General features: G+C 42.6%; 1 protein-coding gene across 1 annotated transcript in view; it reads right to left on the bottom strand.

Annotated features, from left to right (window-relative positions):
• ADAM22 (ADAM metallopeptidase domain 22) overlaps window positions 1–18,256 on the bottom strand; it is a gene marked incomplete at both ends in the record, with an annotated part of 134,315 nt that extends 116,059 nt beyond the window's left edge. Inside the window, 2 exons of the mRNA XM_084306638.1 lie at window positions 17,945–18,102; window positions 18,199–18,256. Coding sequence (XP_084162764.1) covers window positions 17,945–18,102; window positions 18,199–18,256 — 216 coding nt within the window. The remainder of the gene's footprint in view (window positions 1–17,944; window positions 18,103–18,198) is intronic.
• Between the last annotated feature and the right edge of the window lie 5,459 nt (window positions 18,257–23,715).

Here is a 23,715-nt window from a genome sequence, read left to right as displayed (position 1 = left end):
TAGCCAACAAACTTAAGAGTACTTTGTAACTCACCATCATCCAGAAAGAGAATATTTATTCTAGTAGTTGTGAAAGAAAACACTCAGCTATCCCATGCAAATGCAATATTTGTTTCTAGACCTGAAAACTCCCAAGAAACTGACCAGTGATGTTATTTAACTAATTAATACGAAAAGCTACTTTCAGGCATTTTGGAGCAGTTTCAACTTTGTTTTTTATTTTCTTTCCATTGAAACCTGCCCATTAAGATTTGAAGCATGTAGACAGAGGGATCTAAAAGAAACACTGAAAAAACACTTACAACTCCCTACCACACTTCTCCAAATAAGTACAACAGAGGACAGTACAACTGTAACAAATGATTTGTTGAAAACTCTGGGAAACACAGGACAGGATGGGATAATGTGAATCATCAAATTCACTCTCTCTAAAACTGCTGGCAGGCTTTCAATAGGCATTAAATCCAGAAGACTTAAGAATACCAGCTTCCCTTGAAAAGAACAGCAACAAAGGCATGGAAAGTTGAGGGAATCATGACTTTTTTATTATTATATATTTGAGTTGCCCTGCAGTTGAATTTTCTCATGATTGCTACATACAGAAACATGAGCACTAATAATGAAAAAAGGATAACAACCGTGAATATGTATTTACAAACAGTTGATTCCTAAAAAGAAAAAAAGTCAAGAAGGCTTTTCTTATTAGAGGATGCTTAGGTTGCATGCCATCTACAAAAACATCAAAGTGGCTGTGCCACTGCACTGAATGTGCATAAAAAATTATACCATGAAAACTCACAGTATTTAAATAATGAGTTGGAAGGATGCAGTATTAACTTTAAAGGTTCTTAGAAGACCTCTTAGTAGATAAAATTCAGTCGGATATAATTTCAGCTACCCCTATTTGATCTAACCTGCTTTGTAACACAGGACACAGTACTTCACTAAGCAGTTCTTGTAATTCCTGGGTGTTTTAAGAGCATCTCTTTTGAACAAATGTGCAATCTTTGACCAAGTAACCGAATATAGTAACACATAGCTTACCTTATCCAAGTAGCTAATTTCAGCGATGAATTACAATCAATATTAAGTTTAATTTCTATTGGGGAAAAAAAAAAAAAGAAAAAAGAAAAGAAAAAAAAAATAAGGAAGGGGGAGTAATTTCTTCACATCACTGGTTTTTCAATCTCTTAATTAGAAGTAAGAGATTCAAGCTAGTCCCAAATGACCCATGAGGCAGCTATGGGGCTGTGGTAGACACCCTCAGCACATACAGGCTCCCCATTAGGACCATCACTTTGCTGCCCCTGGCCTGCCACAGCTGGCTTAACCACAAACAGCAAAAAGAACTGTCAACAGACTGTCACGTTAGCATTGGCATTTCTCTTCCAACTCTCAGGCAGCAGAATTTGCTTTGAATATGGTTTTCAAATTCCTCCTTCTCTTGCTAGATTTGAATTTTTAGGCTGCTGCTCATAAACAGGATATGACAGGCCAAGGACTGTATAACACAGCAGAGGCCAACACCAGTTTAGTTATTCACATGTTCCACTGCAGCATGCTTGCCAACCTTAGGTAACCTTCATTTACCTATCTGCACAGCAACAACCACCTTCTGGTCAAAGGAATAATGCCAGCACAGCTGCTCACTTTTCATCGTTACCTTATTAAATGCAAAGAACATTCCACAGAACTTTATTATTTCTGTTTGCTAACATCATAGCTACATGTGCCATCATTAGATATACGTATGCAGTATAACCAAATCTCCTATATGACCATATGCTTGTACCAAAACGGAAGAGAGAATAGAAAAAGCATAACTAATATTTCTAAATCTACATGTAGTAAGTGTAGCCTTTGTCATAAAAAGTGTATCCGCATACACTAATTTCACAGTAATAAGAATATAGCTGTAAGAGCATAGGGATTTTTGATGGTTGATGGCTTTTCTATTTGTTTGTTTGTTTTTACACTGCTAGGTATACTGCATCGTATTGATTTGTTCTGGGAAGTTTCCTCCTATGAACATGTCTCTAAGACAAATAATTACAAGGCTAATGTATTTCTGGGGTGACCCTGGACCACAGCTATTCCCTGACAGAAGCCGTTAATGTGGATTTATGGGATAAAATGTCTATTAATAAATTAGGCTGAAAAACATTACATAGATGTAGCTACCCCCAAAACAAGTGGTGCAAACCCAAGAAACTCACCATGAAGTTTACAATCACATGCAATCAAGCACAACTCAAGCGTATCTCAAACCTACTGAGATGCAAAGATGCACATTTTGGATACCGAAACAAATTCAGCCCTTTCCAGAAACTGCAGTCTACAGATTCAAAGAACCCTTCAAACCTGGCTCCAATCCTGCATGCTTCGGGCTACAACTGAAATCCTGATCCCCTCCGCTCCCCCTTTTTGGCTTGTGATTGCCCAGAAAGTCCGATCAGTGTCAAAAATTAATCGTTACTTGGAGGGGATCAGTTTTCTGCGGGACAAATAAGCTGATCCAAATAAAATATAAAGTCATATCGTGCCTAGACATGATGGAAAGAAGCTGGAGGGGACATGCAGCCAGCAAATGAAGAGGAAGACAGATTTCCCTCATTCAATGACAGCTAACAGACTGCATTCAGCATAACAAAAAACTGCACCTTACGAGTAATAGCCAGTACATTTTCTAGGATAACAGTTCTTCTGAATATCTGGTTAAGAGGTACAAAATATATAAATGGACTTTAAAACATCATGATGCTACAATATTTTTAAGTACATCTATACACCTGCTCAGTGAATAGGTTAAATGGCCAGCTGGAAGGGAATCTTTGGTTCACAAATATGTGAATAAAAGAACCCAAAGAAAGAATATTAGGGTACATTTATGCTGTCTCTGTCACCTCATTTGAGCAGAATAGTGAGAAAGATACCTTCAAAGGCTTCTCTAAACCACTGAAGCAAGACAATTATTTCATTCAGTTTTCAAACCACGGAACTTCCTCAGAAAATTCAAGGCTTTTCAACATCCATGGATGTGACACATCAGCATCTGACAACCTAGTCATTTAAGTTCTTGGAGACTTGGAGAGATGCACTAAATGCAGAATATGAACAAGAGCCAGGAAAGAAGAATCCAACAATAAAACGGAAAAGTGCAGTGTCTGTGCACCCAAAACAATCAAAAAGTGCTAAAGTGTTAATGTCATGCAACTGAAGAAGGAAAATGTCAATAACTACTCTCAAAATAGTTGCAGTATTTTCAGATGCAATTTCGAGTCGTACATAAAGTGTAACACCCCACAAGGTCCCCTACAGAAAACACTAAGCATCTTATGCATCTAATCCAACTATGTGAGAGCTAGCTCTGTCAAAGATCGCAAAGCTTAAGAATTTCAATAAAAGTCCAAAAGAAATCAAAAGTAAATGGAGTGGAAACGATTATTTCAAATAACTAAGCACAAAGATACATTATCTCCAACAAATATTAAAAGCTTGAACACTAAAAAAAATAAAAGTTGCACACAAGCCTTACTGCCAAACCAAGAGGGATGTGATTCCAATTATTTTAAATCACATACTCTGTGCTTTAGGGATCACTGTAGTAGTAGAAGAGATGGGCAATCAGTCCCATGTAGGAATGTTTATTGCTCCAAAGCAACACAACAAAATAATGACAATTTCTAACATAGTCCCTCCAGTAACCTTGTTGTTTATCAGCTTTCTGCAGAAACTGGCCCTGAAGAATGAGCATCTCCAGAGGAAACGTACATACACAAACTGCAACTAAAGTAAGCAAAGTTTCACCTGGAGCACTTTGTTCAGTTTTGGGCCCCTCACTACAAAAAGGCCCTGGAGCGTGTCCAGAGAAGGGCTACAAAGCTGGTGAAGGGCCTGGAGCACAAGTCTTGTGAGGAGCAGCTGAGGGAACTGGGGTTGTTTAGTCTGGAGATGAAGAGGCTCAGGGGAGACCTTATTGCTCTCTACAACTACCTGAAAGGAAGCTTTGGGGAGCTGGGGATAGGCCTCTTCTCACAGGTAACTAATGATAGGACTAGGGGGAATGGCTCAAGTTGTGCCAGGGAAGATTTAGGTTGGAAATGAGGAGACATTTCTGCTCAGATAGAGCAGACAGGCATTGGGATGGGTTGCCCAGAGAGGTGGTGGAGTCACCATCCCTGGGGGTGTTCAAGGAAAGGTTGGACGTGGTGCTTAGGGACACGGTTTAGTGGGTGACGTTGGTAGTAGGGTGATGGTTGGACCAGATGATCTTGGAGGTCTTTTCCAACTTTGATTATTCTGTGATTCTACCTCATTGAGGGTCAGTGGTGATCCTCACTGCAGTAGAGCTCCATAGGTAACTATCAAACTAAAATGTTTGGAAGACTTTCATTTCAAATACAGCAAATGTTTTAATCATCAGTGAAGTGTTTACAAGCTACGCACTTTTTGAACAATCAAATTAACAAGAATTTTGAAAGGAAATATTTTAGAAATGTTCTCACATTCATTATAATTACTTGGATGTTGAAACTGGCATGGTAACATAATGACTAATGTTTTTCTCCATTAAAAGGAGGAAAAAGAATTAAAAATATATTATGATAAAATGTGCAATTCCTGATATTATATCCTTCTTATTTCTGAAGTATCCTGCATAAAGCACAGATTTTTTTTTTAAGTTTTGCTGGAAGAGATAACAATAATTTCCACCAAAAGAGAAGAGTGTTCTTTTTATTTGAAAGAGAGGATAAACAATTTATATGCTTGTCCTTTGATGTAAGGAATTTTGTATTTACTACTATCTATAGCACTGCAGTTAGTAATTAAAAGATTCTCATCAAATTTGTACACTCAAAAGAAAGGCATCAAGAGAATCAAGAGAAAGTAATACAGAATGCTATAGCAAGGCAAAAGCTAAAACCTGTACTCCAGAGCTTGTAAGAACAATGAGGTTTTATAGCAGACAGTATTTGCAAAATAATAGCTCCCTTAGATGTTAATTTAATTTGCCTCCCTCCATCTAATAGGAGAAGAAAAATCTCAGCTTGTTAACAATCCTTTAAGTGTGTGTGAAATATCTGTTTCTTAAATTCAAGTAAGGACACGAGTAGGTCCATGGGAAATCAAAAGAAATGTATGATTGAAATTAAGTGAAAAATATAGTAATCTTTTAACATAGATTTACCTAAAAAGTGATAATTGGCTTTGAAAACAGTTATTACAACTACATGTATGCTATATAGGGCTAATTAACACATGTACATGTATAAATGAATATTTTTCAGCCTCAGTTGTGTTGTAAAAGTATATTGTTGGTGCACAGAAAATAATAAGTTTGTTCAAAAACTTAATTTTCTACTTGCACCAGGAGGAAGGAAAAAAAATTACTCAGGGAAAAATCAAAAATAAGCCTAGGTCAAGTAAAAAATAAATGTTTCAGATCCAAAGAATCACTTTTTAAAAATACATTGGACAAAAAAAAAATAAAAATAAATCTTAGACCCTCTCTGCTACCATTTGTGAATATGTAATTTTAATTGAAAGGGTCACTGAACTGGATTCACATATCACAGCATATTAAAGAACTGCAACGTTTCTGGTTTACTTTCCTCAGCATTCTCAAAATATTTATAGGCAATCATTTACTATATTAATCACCATTATTTGTCATTCTTTATGTATGCTCACTCTTTTTATCCATGGTATAAATCTAAATATTTATGTGGTTTTCTTTAATAAAAACTAAACAAATAAATGACTGAAGTTTTTGAAGTTATTTCATGAAGAAACTGCAGAACAGCATCAGAACAGCATCATGGTTTGGTGAAAAGCCTTTTACAGCTGCCTCTTTGGGGTACAATTAATAAATAAGTAATTTATTCTGAGGAAAAGCTAGAAATAAAACATAAAAAATAAAAAGCTTTGTGGAGGTCCATGTTCATTTCTTAACCCTGGATCCCATCTGTGCCAAATGTTCTCTGTGCCAAATGAGGGAGAGGCAGAGGGAGAGTTAAACCCCACTGCCAGAGCACAGTGCCATCCTCCAGTTCGTGTCAGTGGAGTTTTGCCAGCTCTCACCAGAGGAAGATCCCAGCAAAGATGTATACATGACCTAAAATAGCTTTTCTCCACATAACCAACATATCATATTATAGAATGGTTTGGGTTGGCAGGGACCTTAAAGATCACCCAGTTCCAACCCCCTGCCATGGGCAGGGACACCTCCCACCAGACCAGGTTGCCCAAAGCCCCATCCAGCCTGGCCTTCAACACCTCCAGGGATGGGGCATCCACAGCTTCTCTGGGCAGCCTGTGCCACTGCCTCACTATGCTCATTGTTGAGAATTTCCTCGTAACCTCTAATCTAAATCTTCCCTATTTTAGTTTAAAACCACTTCTCCTTGTGCTACCATTATCTGACCAACGAAAATGTTGCTCTTCATCTCTTTTATAACCCCTCTTTAAGTATTGACAGTCTAGAACAAGGTCACCCCGGAGCCTTCTCTTTTTCAGGCTGAACATCCCCAGCTCAATGAGATCAGAGTCAGAAGCAAGGACTACTTGTATTTCTAAAATGCCAGTAATTATTCTTCTCAGTAGTAAAAAAGAAAAATAAATCTCTTTTATTATTTATTTGCAGTTTTGCAGTCAGAGGCTGTCTGCACATACTACAGTAAAATCCCTAGTGAGATGGATGAGGGGAGCAGCACCAAAAAGAAGCAGTCCTTAACACAAGCCTGTGCAATTTATCACGCAGATACCATTCCTGCAAATCCAACACCTGGGCAGCTGAAGGCATCCTTTAGAAGTCCTGCAGATATGCAACGCTGAGCTCTGCTGGACTCACTCAGCTATACCTGCTCATGCATCTCATCCTATACATTCACCTGGCATTCCAGAAACATAGGCATCTTTGAACAGTTACAACAAACTGACTTACAACACAATAAAAATAAATAAATAAATAAATAAATAAATAAATAAATAAATAAATGTTTTTCTCCTGAAAACTTCTCTTCCTTGCTCACCCAAGGTTAAATAATCAGGCAATGAAGACAAGAAAACTACTGGGTTGTCACTGCTAGCAAATCTAGCACGATGTACCATTTGATCTTACAGATCTAAAAGGACAAATTTAAGTAAGTGAATGACCAAGATTCTGCTTCCCAAAAGGCAATCTAACACTATTTTCAGGCCCCAGAAAACAACATGGAGATGGATCTTATATCCACTATGTTTTATGATTACATTAATTTGACTTTAAGATAATTTTACTTATAACCTTTGATTTCCTATGAGACTAATTAATATAACTTCTGTTGTTGTGAAAGCCTTCATATCTCAGTGAAAGGAAGAACTGCAAGAACATTTGGGAAGGCATACTCTTTTAGTTTTATTTTTCTTAAAGGGAAGCAACAAAAATTCTTGTATAAAGTCACATTTAATTAATGTGCCAGAGGTCTTAAATAAGTTGGGGCAAAAATGGAAAATCAGTGACTATTAACCTCATGTGTTTAAGGTTCTTCATCAAAGATTAGTGGCTAGGAAAAGCATGATAAAATAGGTTATTATGAGGATGATTAATAAAGTACTGGATTGCAAGTAGGAAACAAATGAAAGTTGTGAACAAAAACTCAAAGTTCAAAATGTTTTCCTGCCATAATTCATACAAAACTTTGATGACCATGGAAGATCACAATTCTACACCAAGACGGACAGAGAGCAAATAGAGACTCATCCTGCAACATGAGGACTCTGCAGTCTTCATTGCTTTCCACAGCAATTGTAGATTTTGGAGACTCATAGGTAAAATGAAAAGCAAAACAAAGAGATGCTACAGGACTTGATCGTGTGATGGTGAACCTATTTCCACATGAAGAAGTATGAGGTCAGAAGGAAAGGACTCAGACAAGGAAAATCTTTCTTACATGAAATTTCCCTACAAGACCCTCTCCTATGGACATCTGGCAGTTTCAAGTGGACAGACCTCAAATGAGCAGCTACTCATGCACAGCTGCAGCCTGAGAGGTAAACAAATTAAGCACAATGAATCTGCAGAGGGAGAGAATACAAAACAAGGGATGCAACGCATGCGCCAAAGGGAACACTTGAGGATGAACCCATCTGAATCACTGTGTCATTCAGCTGTCATTCAGCTGTAGAAAGGGCTGCATTGTCTCAAGGACACCATTTAGGCAAGAAGGAAAGTTCAATGAATCTAACTGGCTGAAGGAGTGAAGGCATTTGGACTTTTCGTTCACTGAAGCAGATGGTGCTTTGAGGTAGTTTCTAGTTTTCCAAGTTCTAGAAGGAATCAAAAATGTTGAGAAGAAGACGCCCTTTTTAGCGACTCTTGTAGACTTCAGAAATGAAGGAACAGAGTTTCATTACCAGATGAAAGACAAAGTTGCAGAAACACTCCATTAATGCTGCCTTTGCATTACACATATAGCACTCAAAAGTAATGAAAATAACGCAAGATAACTTTGCTTCTTTGTACACCAAAATATTATTCAGCAACACAGTCACATATTCCAAACATTTTCAATTGGTCTTACATTTAGTTTGTAAACAGAAGCAAGATTACCAATAGATTAGGTCTTCCCACTGTGAGTAACAAGCACTCTTCGACACCTTGTGCCTACCAACATGGCCAAAAAACTTTTCACATAAACAGTTCTCTGGCAACAGCAGAAAGTTTACCAACATTTTGTCAGCACAGTAGGCTAAGAAGAGCTTGATTAAACTTGCAGACTCTAGGCATACCAATATATTGCTCAACTCCATGGATAATAATTTTTAAATATGACTCACCCTCTACATTCAAGTATCAAAGTCCTGTTTAAAGTTGAAAAATGCCAGAAAAGCACAATTCAAACTCATTTTCCTCTTGATACAGCCTACGAGATCACAATGAATCAACATTTTCACTGTATACATTTTCTGAAATAGCTGATGGATTTTTTTCATTCTCATAGAATTTGAGGGGCTGAAATACCCTAAGGAGAGAGACATTTCTGGAACAGGATGTGTTCTTATATACTGCTGTTCTTCTGGGCAACTTTTGAGCTGTAATTCAGGGCTATAACCTACACACCCACATACATCCAACTTTTATTATCAAGGTACCATTAAAAAGCATTTACCCACACTTTTTTTTTTTCTTTTTTCTAAACCTGGTTTTAATATTACACTCTGAAAATAAGCTTTTTCTAAAGCATGGTCACTTGCTACAGTTTTCTGGTCTGGGCACATTTATTTCAATTACCAAAAAAAAAAAAAAAAAAAAAAGGGAGGGGGGGAATTTTTTGTACAAGATTTGAAAAGACAACACCAACTAATGAGCTAGCTTTATCAGTGTATCCTTATTGTCTCCCTTACAGTGAGTCTCATCCGCGTGTGTGTCGGCAGACAAATGAAAGCAGGTCAGATTACCAGAGGAATCACCAAATTTCACTGTCAAATGACAAATGCCCAGCAGCAAAGCTGTGCTCTTAACCTTTCTTTAACTGAATCCAGGTTTGAAGTTGGACTCTTACTGACTCAATGGTTAAATGTCTTTACATCATTTGTCACTTTGTTTGTTTTCTACATAACCTTTGTCAAGTCTTTAGTCTCAAGTGACATTAACTTTCCACTTGAACTTAGCCAACCAGCCAACCCCACTCATGGAATTGCACCCCACAGGTTGTCCATATGCTCAACACTCACATGTAGCTCTTCAGCAACCTTTGCTGCTCAACATTCACTCAATAAAATTTGTGGGAGAAAAAAAAAGCTCAGAAGGCTTCCTTGTCTTTAAGTTTTCCACAGACAATCATCACAAACTCAAAGCAGTTTAAAAGAATTTAAAGGAGTAGAGAAGAGAGCCGGGATGGGGGTCATAGTTATTTCTGGAGATGCAAAAGACAACTGTTTTGGTTAATACAAACACAAATAACTGTACTGTTACTAGAAAATACAATACTTGAAGAGGATGTCTAAGGAACAAAAACCTAAATCATATCAGTAGAAAAATGAGAGGGACAAGTGGAGCAGGAAGATCCCATAGTCTTGTGTCAAAGACAGGTGGGCTCGGCCCTCTTCTGGCACTGGCCTTCAGCCTCCACATCCATCATTATCCAGGCCCAGGGAACAGACATGGGCATGGGCTGGCCACCAGATCATCCAATCACAACTCTGTGAGCTCCCTCCCCTGAAGGAGGAGGGCAATCTACCAAAGAGAAGCAGCAGCTTGGATCCATGGGAGCCAAAGATCCCTATCGTCCAGAGAGAGAAACCTGGCAGGTGGTGGCTGCAGAAAGCGGAAGGATCACACACCTCAGTGGGGCTGATCAGAGGGGGTCCAGCACTGAGACAGCACTAGCCAAAGGATCCCACACTTTAGAAAGCTGAACTTTAGAAACTTTTGAAGGTTTTATAGAGTTCAATTGAACTTTAAGCAGTGTTTGACAGGGTAATTGAAATAATGTTTTAACAGGCCCAAGAAAAGTCATTAGTCTTGAGTCCCTTAAAGGCCTGGATAGTTGCTGAGAAGACTTCAAAGGAGACCTGAAGTAGCAAAATATAAAATGACACCTGCCATGACAGTGATATATATATATATATATACACACATATATATATATAAAACATATATATATATATATACACACATATATATATGTGTGTATATATATATATATACACACATATATATATAACACTGTCATATTATATATATACACATTTATATACATATATCCATAATGCTCTTGTGCCTAACAGTTTAGAGTGAATGTTAACTTCCTATGTAGTTCCTCCTCAGCAATATTCATCCTGATGCTGTTTGGATGCAACACTCTTCTGCATCGTGAATACGTTATAGGAGATCATTAATTGCAAGGGTCCCAGAACAGGTGCCCTCAGTGAAACAGTGGGAGAAAGAATATTCAGCCTGACCCTGCACTCAGGTGCACTGACATAGATCAGGGGTAAATACAGATGTTGATCACCTGAGCTGGAAAGGATTGCTCTGTCATACTCTGATCTTAAGCATGTAGCTATTACGTTGATCATGGCAACAAGCAAATTTGGGGAAAAATACTTTCTATAAGGATTGTTACATCTGAGCCTTTAAGATCCTTCGTGACTGTATATAAGCCTGTTTTATGAGATTAAGCTTTTGGAATCTCTCTTCTCAGCTCTGCTATTGTACAAACAAGAGGCAATGCCACAAAAAAAATATTTCCCCTGCTGCCCTTTTCCCCACATTAGGCTGTTCGAAGACACTTATGTTTTTTAATCACCCCTCAAAATCTGAGTCCTGATATGGTGTTTCTGCAACGCAAACACTGAAACAGCAGCTAACAGAAGGTTTTTTGCTGAATGCATTTTGGGCATATTCATTCATTGTCATAAGAAATCTCATTATCAAGTATGGACTTTACTGAAATGAGCTTGCAAAGAGGAATGATTTAGAAATGTGAAATATTCTTTGCTTATAAAATGCCAAAACATCTGCTATAAATATGTACATATTATCAAAAAGTCAAACTAAAAGTCCCTCTTACAACAGAAATCAAAGGGCACTTTCAATGCCCTTGCAGCATGCGACAATCTATATCAAAAATTGCCTTTCAGCAGTTTTTTTCCTCTTCATGAAAGCAGGACCTGCATTAAGAGTATTGGTACTTTAACTGTTATTCACATATTCATGAAAACAGATTATTGCTAGGTTGGTGAAGTATCTTATTCTTACACAAATATTGCAGATTTTTGAAGACACAATGAAGTATTTATTACACACATTTTGCCAAATGCCTTATAAACCTTAAGGGAAGTGGGAGAAGAAGCAGAGGCATGAAGAAAACCAGATCTGGCAGCGAACCAAATGCATGTTCTTTTTGCTCACTACAGCCTCTGTCCCAGTTTATCCTCCTCTCCCTTTGGTTTTGTGGTAGGTTGATTGAAAATTGTGCCTAAGTTTCTTCAAGAGACAGCAGTCATTTGATTAAGTGAGCAGAAAATAATTTTTAAAATTGGGCAATTTCTCATGACAGTTCTCTTTCCAACAGTCATCATCCATCAGTCCTAAAATCCAGAGTTGTTTTAGAAACCACTCAGCCGTCAGAACTCATTTTTAACCACAGATTACTAATTGTTTGAGCTACCAAACACCAGAAATTGTAATATCAACAGAAGTTGACAGCACTGGAACAGAAAGCAACAATGTTTCAAATAAAGTTAGCAGTTTCAGGAGCACCTGCAAAGAATAGGAATATCATGTTCCAAGAGTAAAGTGAAAGGCCAACAAGTCAGAGAAGCCAGTAGCAAAGACTGGGCAACACCTAAAAAAACGATGAAAGATTTTAATTCAAAGGGTAAGCAGAGCCACCTGAGCTCAGCATGACAGAGCAGAGCTTCTCTGCAATTGATTATTAGTGGTAAGAAGTTATTTAAGAAATTTGTAAGCCATGCTTCCCAATCATTTTATGGAATTGTGTAATTTGGTCTCAAACAATCCAGAAATGCAGACAGCGGAAGACAAATAAATACCTTGCTGCAAACTACTGACTCACTCTGGACCACAAACCATGCTCAGCTCTGTCCCAAGGCACAATCCAGTCCTGGGGCTTCTTCGTGCCAGGCTGCAAGTCAGGCCTTTTGCTCACTCCGAAGGATTTCAGTGTACCTTCATGACAACTGGCAACAAGCAAGCAAAAAACAGACCGAGAAACAGAAGTTGCCCTACTGTGAATGTTTTGCATAGCCAACAAAGGTGAGTTAATCTATACCCATAGCAGGTCACTGAGTCAGGGCCTTGTTCCCACTGAAAATAATAGAAAATCTTCCAAATTTCCCTATCAACACCTAGATATATCAGAAAGAGGTGAGTGCCGTGCAAGCCCCAAGATGAACAAAGCTGTCCCTCAGTCAGTGCATGCAGACCCGTTATCATGGCCACAAAGTGCTGGCTGCGAGGAGGACTGGGACCTTCTCTGCTGGCAGTGAGTGGCCATCTTCCCCATTTGGCTGATCCCAAACTCTGCTCCAAACACTGGAAGTAACCTTCTCCTCAGTCCAAGGGCCAGTACCACATCCCATGCGTGATGGAAACACCAGGTAGGGAGCACCACAAGAGACAAGGATCAGACAAAAACAGTTACCCAGTTAAGTGCAGGAGGAGCTTACTGGTGTACTATCGATTGCAAGGCACATGCAGAGACCTTCCCAGAGCCAACGTTGTGGCATGGTCACAGGGAGGCTGCAGACTCCAGCCAGGAGCCATAAGGCTGACTATTAAGTCAGCCTTAGGGTTGAGAGAAGGCGTCTGTTGGCTGAAGGCGGTGTAGCTGTCTGGCACTCTAATCTCCAGCTGGAAAATGAATTGCATCTTCACAACCGGAACATTTGATCTGCAGAAAATGGCCCTCTAAAGAGAGTGCTGATGTAGAGGGCAAACTCACGTTTGTAACAGCAGACTTGGTGTTTTGTTTTGCTCTCCCTTACAGGTAGAAGAACAAATGCAAGCAATGGGGAGGAATGCTTACTTACACCCACAATTCAATGAAGAACATGCCTACATACTGCCAGCTAAAAGAAAGAATTAAGAAACTGTGCTTCCTAACACTACCAAAATATTGGTCAAGCCACACAATTAAAGGGTTCCTCATATTTTCTATTATATGAACTTTCCTTGTCTTAAAGACAAGAATCTAGGCTTAGCCTTCACTGAATACCCATGCTATACAGGACGTTTATTTTCTAATAGGCTTATTTATGCAACAGAAAAGTACATGTTCATTGCTATGATCCTGGAGTGCTTTAATGATAACATCAATATTCCCACATTCTCAGATATATTTTACCTTGATTACTCTTTAGATTAAGTGCTGTGCAGCTGCTAATAGGCCCCCTTTGGGGAAGAGAGGAATTGAAATACAGGAATGTATTGTAGTGACACTATTCCATGGTAGAATTAAAAGCAAGATCCCAAAGTCTGGTGGATACTCCAATGCTCACTATACAGCGTGTGTTCAAATGTCAATGACAGGAATATATAATAGCCTACAACATTTCCCTTGCATTGTGCTCTGAGGTCTGGCAATCTTGGACAACTATGACTGTAAGCATGCTGATTTTGTTTCTTAAACAATTGTATTCTGGGTTTCTAGGTTGACTACATAAACCGTTTTCTTGAATAAAAAAGCATGCATGTTGAGAAGTCACTCAATAGATACAGTGATGGAAATGGACCAGAAAACCCCAAACAAACAAACAAAACAAAAAAGGTCACTAGAGAAATACCTCAACAAATGTTGGGGAAAAAAAAAAAAAAAAAAAAAAAAAAACAACAACAAAAAAAAAAAAAAAAAAAAAAAAAAAAAAAAACAGATTTTTAGAAATCTGCCAAGCATTACTTCCCTTCCAACATTACTTCCCTTCCCTACTTGCTGGCTCATGGTTAACTTATTGTCCACCAGGACCTCCAGGTCTCTCTCTGCAGAGCTGCTCTCCAGCAGGTCAGCCCCCAGCCTGTACACATGCCTGGGGTTGTTCCTCCCCAGGTGCAGGACCTTGCACTTGCCCTTGTTGAACCTCATGAGGCTCCTCTCCACCCAACTCTCCAACCTATCCAGGTCCCTCTGAAGGACCACACAGGCCTCTGGTGTGTAACTATTCCACCAAGAACAGAGTATGCAGCTTCAGACAGGCATATGGAGACCAGTTTCATTGGGAATGGCCTCAGGGAAATGTTACCACCTCCATTTAGAAAAAAAAAAAAAAAAAGCTTTAAGACCAGAAAAGGCCCTCAAGAAAGGCAGCCTGAATCCAACAAGAAGATGAACAAGAAGATAGTGATCTATGAAAGACCAAGCACAAATGAAGGACCAAAGCACTAAGGATCAGTCCTGGCAAAAACACTGCATAACTCAAAACAAGATTTGTCACTCTGCAGCACAGCCCTTCCTGATGGGGGCTTAGGCAGAGCAGGGGATCCTGTGTTCACCTACCAAACCATTTTCCAGACTGCCTCAGTATAAGTGGGGTCCATTCCCTGCCCCGCTTAGCTGTCAGGAGCAAGGCAGATCGCAGTCTGGTGCAGTATAGGAGTAAAGCAGAGCGTAGGGTCCCACTAAACAATGTGCCAGAAACAGCCATCTGCATGATGTTAGCTTACAAAAGGAGTAATTCTAACTAGCTGCACAGACAAACCTGCAAAAAATACCAAGGGAAGGGAAAAATCTTCCAAAGCCCATCAAGCAAAGCTTGTCCACGGGCAAGGAATCTGCTGCTGCTTCTGCCCTCTGGTTCGGAAAGCTGGGGAGAAGTTTGCACAAACCTTGTACTCCCCTCCCGCTTTCCCACTGCCTCTTGAACGTCAAGTGGCTACAGGAGGTACCCTCAGATTCCCTGCCAAGTGGAAACCCTCCTGCCTGCTCCTATCCCTTCCCCCAGCTCCAGGCAGGCTGTGGTGTTCCCTTCCCTCCCACTCCAAAGAAGGTGGTGAATATGCAGTGTCACTGGTTCGTGTTTGCTGATCTCTCTCTTCATAAGCGAGTGGTTAATTCAGCTAGTGAAGGGGGGGCATGCTGCAGTAACACCAAGACAGTAAAACTGGGACTTACCAAATCTCTCTCTCCATAAACAGAAACTCTGGAAATATCCATAAAGTATCGGCTTGGTTCTCTTCTTTCATCCCCTTGCTTCTGCCTTCCCCTGAGCCACCATCCTAATTTCCCTTTGTTCAATCCCAGACCCAGGCTCGCATCCCTCTTGTACAACTTCTGCCCTTTCTGAAGCTAAAGCTTTCATCCAGGAATTAAAGGGATCCAATCCGATTTAATGGAACTTCCCTCTCTCCAGCTTAACTAATCTCTCTCTCCTTTTATCTTTATCCAATTCATAACACAATTACATTGTTTTACATTAATTCAACAGCTAGTTTCTGTCTTGTCCTCTGACTGCACCATCCCATCAGGTATCTGCTTTTCTAGACACAGCTGCTTGTCCTTCAGCCATCCCAGGTCCTGCCCGAATGTTTTAACCTCCTCCAAGATGCATCCTTCTTAAACCAAGCCACAAGGTCATTAGCTTCTGCTTTAACTCTTGGTTTGAGACCAGTTTGTCTAACTTTGATATGCATCTGTCCAAAGACTACTAGCAATGGATAGAATGGGGTCTGGAGGCAGTCAAAGCCTAATTAAACACAAAACAAACTAATGCACATGGAAAATGTACTGGCTGAGAGTCCCTCACCGTGTCACTGACCTTAGCCTGCTAACACCACTGTGCAGGCAAGGGTGTTTTTTCACCTGCAAGTAAAATCCAGCACTCTTTATCTTTTTGCTTTGTGTGACTTGTACCAGCCACCCAAAAGCAAACGTTAGCTCAGTTAGTCTGCAGCTTTGATATGCATTCTGGCAGAGGTAAGGGTAAAAACACCCTTATGGGATGATAGACTTTAAGAGCCAGGATATTAAATTACTCAACTGCAACAGCTAACAGCACTACTACAAAAACACCTTCTACAAGAGCTCCGTTGAAGCTCGTGCAGCCATACTGCTGTCCATTGCTGCCAAGCTGACTCAGATCTCCGGGCGAGGGATGCAGCATCCTGCAATTAAGATGTAACCGTGCCCTGTGCGAGAAGCACAGCAAACCGGTGCTGTTCCGCTTGTTCTGGCCAGCTTCCGCTTCATAATTTTTCTTCCTTCACATCCCTGCCAGCTACTGCATCCTTCAGTGGGGTCACAGACATTAGACACCACGGGAGAGGCCAAGAGTGTTTTAAGTAGCAGAGGGAAACTTCTTGATCAGAAGGAAATGTTGTAGCTGGACACTGAGCTTCACATGTTTAACTTCAATTTAGCCCGGAGACTGGTGTGAAACCGATGCATTTAACCGTTTTTAGCCCACTAAATTTAGTTGTTTTCTGGTGGGAGTAATGCTACTGCTGGCTAATGACTTAAAGAAACATGGATGACTTGAAAAAAAATTTATGAGCCTAAGGCTTGGTGAATAAAGTTTGAGACATCCAAGCAAATGACACCCATAAATTAACAGTTTGGTCTGTGGGACCAGTACGTGGCTCCTGCTACTTGATCCAACCGTAGCCCCTTTAGCAGACATGCCACACTGCATTTGAATTTGTGAACGTCCAAGGGTCTTCAAGGCATCCCAAAACGCTGAGAGGATAATTTTTCCCTTTTGAAATAAAGCAGGCATTTTGGAACTTTGAGAATCCTACCTTACTGTGCTGCAAATATGGCCATCGTGTCTGCAAAATCTCTACACACAGGCAGTAACATCGGGAGGCAAATAAATAGGCTAGGATGAGACTTTGTTATTTAACTACATAAAAATTAAAAGCTGTCTGTGCTTATGCTTTAAGGATAATTAAATAAATAAATAAATAAATAAATCTGAGAGCATTTTTTCAGCTATTTTTGTTTCTAAAATTGACAGGAGCCAGGGAGGGAACAGAGGCCTGCTACTCATCCTGCATATCAGCAGTTACCTTAAACGCACAGGGTTTTTCTGGGCTTCATCCATAACAGAATGCGCTCAACGTTTTTCCCTGTAGACTCAGCGTTCACGGAGCACCTCAAACACGATGCTCGGCGACCGGGACTAAAACCGCCGCATTTAATGCAATAAAACCCGCAGCGGCTGGCCTGTGTGAGGCTGAAATCTCAAATCGTTCCCCGTCTGGGTGGCAACACGCGAGGCAGATCCCTGCACTGAGTTCACCTCCGGCGTTTCGGGGGCTCGCCTTCCCATCCCCAACCCGCACCCAGGTGGCTGCTGCTCGCCGCCCGCAGCATCCCCGCTCCGCTGCCGCAAAGGGGCCGCAACTTTCCTCCGGCCCGAGGGGAAGGGGACGGCTTAAAACAACACCCGGGGACCGCTCATCCCTCCGGGCTCTGGGATCAGCATCCCGGCGGCTGGCTCCTACCTGGCTCCGCACCGCGCCGCTCCGCACCCGCGTACTCAGCGCCGGCCTCCGCGCCCCGCCGCCGCCCTCTCCGGCGAGCAGCCGCAGGGGCCTGATGCTCTGGCGCTCGGCGAAGCGGTTCTCGCCCCGCCGCCGCCCCGCAGCCGCCGGCCCGGAGCCTGCTGAGCAGGGAGAGGCAGCAGCGGTCAGGGTTACGGGCTCGGCACCCCCCCCCTCCTGCCCGCCCGCCCGCCCCCGGGGTCCCCCCTGCTCACCTGGGGCGGCGGGCAGGGCGCAGAGCGCCAGGGAGAGCAGGCAGGCGGCGGCCCGCATGGCGCCGCTCCTCGCCGCCGGGTGTCGCCGGCTGCCGCGCCTGCACCGGGCCGGGAGGGGACCGCGGAGGGTGGAGGGGGGGGAACCGGGGCTGCCGAGCTCCGCCCCGCCGAGCCCCCGGCGGAGGGAAGGGAAGGGAAAGGAAGGGAAGGGAAGGCGGCGAGGCTGCTCCCCGCAGCCCGCTCCGCTGAGGGAAGCGCTGGGAAATGGAGGCGCTGCGGAGGGGAGCGATAGGGGAGGGGGGATCCACGCCGGCAGCCCCCGGCCCCGGGGAGGCCCCGCTGAGGGACCGCGGAGCTGCCGGTGCCCCCCGCCCCTTTCTCACCTCCTCACTCGAGCGCACCTTCCCGGCGTAAACCTCCCTTTCCTTCCCTATGACCTATTTTTCCTCCTTAAATTTCCATTTTTCCTCCTTAATTTTCCATTTTTCCTCCTTAAATTTCCCTTCTGCCCACCCCGCCGGGCTAACGCTGACAGAGGTCGGAGGGACCCCAACGCGGGGATCTCCTTCAGGATGCAGCCGGCTCTCAAGAGCCCAAAGCCTCACAGAGCCCCCTCAGAGACAGCTCCCCCACACCCAAGGGGTCTCCTCACTCCATCCGCACCCCAATTCCATGCTCCCACCTACTGGGAAGAAGCCAGACTGCTGGTCACCACCACACACTTCCCCTACCCTTAACATAGCTGAGTAGGAATTGCCTTAGGGTAGCCCTTCTTGCACCGTTTTCCTGAGTGGAAAAAGGCTGGCAATGCCTGACAATCAAAATGGCACAGAAATAGGGCAGTGGGCACAGCACAGGGCTGGCCAGCAGAGAGCACGGGGCCACGGTGCCCAAGGCATGGCTGTGTGGGAGCTGTAGGGTTGTCATGGAGCTGGAACCACAGCAACTGGTGCTGCAAAAGCTGCTGCTCACTATGCTCTGGGAGGCGATAAAAAATAAGTTCCTTTTCCTCATACTCAATCCGTTTTGCACAGCAGCACTAGGTCAGGCTTTGACACCTCTGGTCTCACTCCCAGGAGTGTTCTCTTGGAGAGGGTCAGTGCTCCCCGCCTGGTTTGGCTGGAGGTCCCATCCTCCTGCCACAGGCTGTCTCATTCAAGGAAGCATTTACTGAGAAGAAGTAAAGTCACTGCCTCACAACTTGTTTCCCCAATAGAAAAACACAGGCAGGAGGTGATCTCTACAAGCTAGAGGTAAGAGAGACACAACAGGGCACAACACTGCGTCTGGAAAGGCATAGCAGCTTTGAGCAGCCACCAGCCATAAAGTTTTGTGCTGACCTGCTTACACTGTAGTCATAGAGTCGAGGAAAAACAAAATATTACCTCAAAGTATCCATTAAGTCCTCACATACTTGTTCAAACAGCACACAATTAGCTTACGAAACTCTGCTGCAGGGTATCAAAAGGACCGAGGGTTGGGTGGGTAAATAAAATGAAAAATTGTTCTTTAGAGGGAGGAATTTTGCTACTATAATATGATGTTACAATAATACATATATACATATATATATAAGTTGTAAATCCCTAGATGGCACACAGGGAAAGTTTACCAGGGCAACACCAGCCCAGGCACGGTTGCTTCAAGGTAGTGGCTGCGGGTTTTTTTTCTGGTCTGTAGGTTAAGGGGATGGGAAGCAGCTTCACAAATAAAGCTCTTTTTTTCAGTAATGACAACCCTATCTCAGTCTAACCTTTCACTAATTTTAAGAACAAATTTTAGAATTGTTTTAGAAATGCAACCAATATGAGGGTAAATGCGTTTTAAAAGTATGGATGCTAGAAGCGTATATGATTAACCAAAGCAGATCTGAAAAAAATTATGGCCCTCTCCCTGCAAACCTCTGTTGTTTACATCTCTGTACCATTTTGGCCAAGAAAACACTCCCAGGATAAATACTAAAGATTAACTCAAAAGAGAAGGCTCAAATAAACGGCTAGTGGAGATTTCCCATATTACATTGAAAGATCTAAATTGTATTGAAGGAAATCCTCATCTGCATGGCAGATGTCCCCCCCTCTTTTTGTACACAACTGATTAGAAATGGGTGATTAGAAATTGATGGTTTAATATACCTAACCCTTATGAGAAATAATATTTTCATTTATTGATTTATTTTTTTTTCACTGGCTTCCAGGCAGACAACATTACTCTGCACTTCTTCCTACCTCGCTGGAAGCTCCTTGAGGTTGCCCAGGACTGTGGCAGGCAGTCCACCTCTCAGCTACCAGCTCTTTGAGTGGGGTGCAGACACTTTTCTTCTTCTAGCACAGGAATGGTTATTCACAAATGAAAGCCATTTTCCAGTTTTCACCGTCTTACCAGTTAACATTCTATGGAATTTTATTACACTAGAAATTCATGCCAACTCTTTTTTAAAAGAGCAATAACAGCTCTACCCTACATTAAGACGTATCTTCACCACTTGCCAGACCCAACGTGCATGTTCTATCTGGCTGTCTGTAGCACAACTGCAGAAGAATGAGGCTTGAAAAACACAGCAATGTTTCAAAGGACAGGGAGAAAGCAGAAAAAGTGTTTAAAATAAAAGTGAATTATAGGTAAATGTTCAGCTTTTGATTTACTGTACATATTCTAAAGACTATTTTTGAGCCATAATTAATTGTGTGTCATAATTTAACAATTGAATTTAACATCTAAGTGTTACTTCTCTCCTTTCCACAGCAAATGAGATGCACTCAGATTATAACTGAAATCTAGGGCACATTTTAAGGAACATGTTCTCAGCAGTCAATATTCAATTGTGATTAAGTTTATACATATATACAAAAACAAACACCTAAGGCTTTTTTTCCTAATACAACACAATTCTTTGAATACTTTGTGATTGTCTCCATGCATCTGGCTAGCTGTTACCATAAGCACGCTGCCCTAAATACTTCCACGTGAATAGCTCACTTGCATTCGGAATACATGGTATTGAACCTCTCAGTGCTGCCGTGTAGCAGCCACGTGTCCAATTACACCCATCTGTGCACTGGGACTGTGCACGATCGTGCATTTGCAGCAGGGGTGTTTTGGACTAACGCACGTTAGACCATTTGGCTCTAGTGGTTATTTAGTTCAGAGCATGGACATTACTTCAAAGCAGGAAGCGTATGCAATTGCAAGCTAAATATAGAGCAAATCACACAGAATCCCTTTTGAAGTTTAACTGATGGCACAGCCTCATCTGGAGCACCCAACCAGCCATTCCCCGGGAAGAATGGTGCAAGGTTCAGAGGAAGCCAGGGACACCAGAAAGGTTGCTCAGGATGGCGACGGACAGGAACACAAAGAAATGACATACAGGTGGTGTAGGGAAAGCAAGCTGGTGCTGTGCAACAGTTAATTAAACATATACTAACTTCAACCCCACTCAGGAGCAGAAGGCTGGCTTTCCAGACAGAAGAAGCTGCCCCATGTTTGGGAAGGGCCCCATTGTTTTCCAGATCCGAGCCAATAAGCGATGTTGTTTTGCGCCTCTGTGAGAGCATATTTAAGACAGGGAAAAAACGCTGCGCCACACAGCAGCCGGGAGACTCAAGGGAGTGACAGAACAGCCTTGCACCAAGGTCAGTGTAGAGGGAGGGGGAGAGGTGCTCCAGGCGCCGGAGCAGAAGTCCCCTGCGGCCTGTGGTGAGGACCATGGTGAAGCAGGATGTCCCCCTGCAGCCCATGGAGTACCACGGTGGAGCAGGGTTCCACGCTGCAGCCCGTGGAGGAGACCACGGTGGAGCAGGTGGCCCTGCACTGATGGAGGCTGCCGCCTGTGGAAGACCCCTGCCGGAGCAGATTCCGGGCCGGACCTGTAGCCCGTGGAGAGGAGCCCACGCAGGAGCAGGTGACCCGGCAGGAGCTGCTGCCCGTAGGGGAGCCAGGTTGGAGCAGTTTTCTCCTGAGGGATGGACCCCGTGGTACAGACCCATATCTGGAGCAGTTCTGGAAGAGCTGCTGCCTGTGGGAAGCCCACGCCGGATCAGTTCATCAAGGACTGCATCCCGTGGGTGGGACCCCACAGCACAGGGGACGAGAGTGATCGAGAAGGAGCGGCAGAGAAGAAGTGCTGTAGACTGACCATAACCCCCATTCCCCCGTTCCCCTGCGCCGCTCGGGGGGAGGAGATGGAAGAGGGTGGATGGGGGGAAGGTGCTTTTTTGTTTTTTTTTCCTTTGTTTTCTCACTTCTCTCGCTTGTTAGTTGTAGGCAATAAATCTTACTATCTCCTTATGCCGAGTCTGTTTTGCCCGTTACAATAATTATTGCGTGATTTTCTCGTCCTTATCTCAATCCCTGAGCCCTTTTCACATATTTTCTCCCCATTCCTCTTTGAGGAGGGGGAGTGAGAGAGCGGCTGTGGTGGAGCTCGGCTGCCCACTCGAGCGGAACCATGACAACACCCAGCTGCCACTTTGTTTCAAGCCCTCTGCGGTTTGGTGTTGAGCATAGATCTGCTGCTGGAAGATCCTGCTACCACCTTTGGAAACACAGTAACAAGAGGGGATGTTGACAGTGGCTCCCCTTTTACATGATGGCCTTCCTTCCCAAGGTCTGTAGCCAACAGTTTCATCAGCATGGCCTTAGAATGGCACAAGGAAGATGGGGGAGACGTCTCTACCATGCTGGACTTTGGCCTCAAACTTAGACAAGGACATCCTGTCAGTCCTGACTTTGTAATCTCTAGTTACCTGAAAAAGCCTGGTGCTGGGTGTGAACCACACATAGCATCCTCCTGACCACTTTGTTCCAGCCAGCATAGACATGTTTTGGCAAGCTGCTCTTGAAAATCAGTTACTTTTGCCTAAGCTTAGGACAGATGGCCTTCAACTTGCTCAAGTTCTGCTCCCCAGTCATGGTCAAGAGCAGTAAGATGCTTTGCCAACAGTCATGGGAGCCAGGAACCCCACTCCTGGTGGAAGATGTTAGAATAGTACTGAAGAAAAAAAAAAAAAAAAAAAAAAAGTTATTTTGAAAAGAAAGAATAAAAAATGGAAACCAACAGAACCTGAATCCTTGTAGCACATTACTGAGCTCCATTTAAGAACACAGCCCTCTAGGGGCTTACCTGAATGCGTACAACTCAGAAGTTACTGCAGAACACCACATAGGTGTGTGGTTTTGCAGTCATCAACCCCTACTCTCACCCCATAGTCCTGTGATCAACTCTATGTGCAATCATATGCACACAAACACACGTAGCCTGGATCCTTGGGAACTCTGTCCTCTCAATCACTATTTTTTACCTGAAAATAAATATTTTTGTTGCTAATGACCACATACCGTGGAGTGGTCATAGGCAGTAGTTGGACATCCACTGCAAAGATACCAAATCAGATGTAAGGAAAGTAAAACAGCACTTTTCTTCTAATGATTTATAAAAGCAGCTTTCAGCACCTACATATCATTTGGTGTTATCATCCCAATTTTACATTGTGTAGCTACAGTTTCCATTTTAAG

Source organism: Netta rufina (genome assembly GCF_964035555.1).
Source record: "Netta rufina genome assembly, chromosome: 2".
Classification (NCBI taxonomy): Eukaryota; Metazoa; Chordata; class Aves; order Anseriformes; family Anatidae; genus Netta; species Netta rufina.
This window is presented reverse-complemented; position numbering and strand designations above follow the sequence as displayed.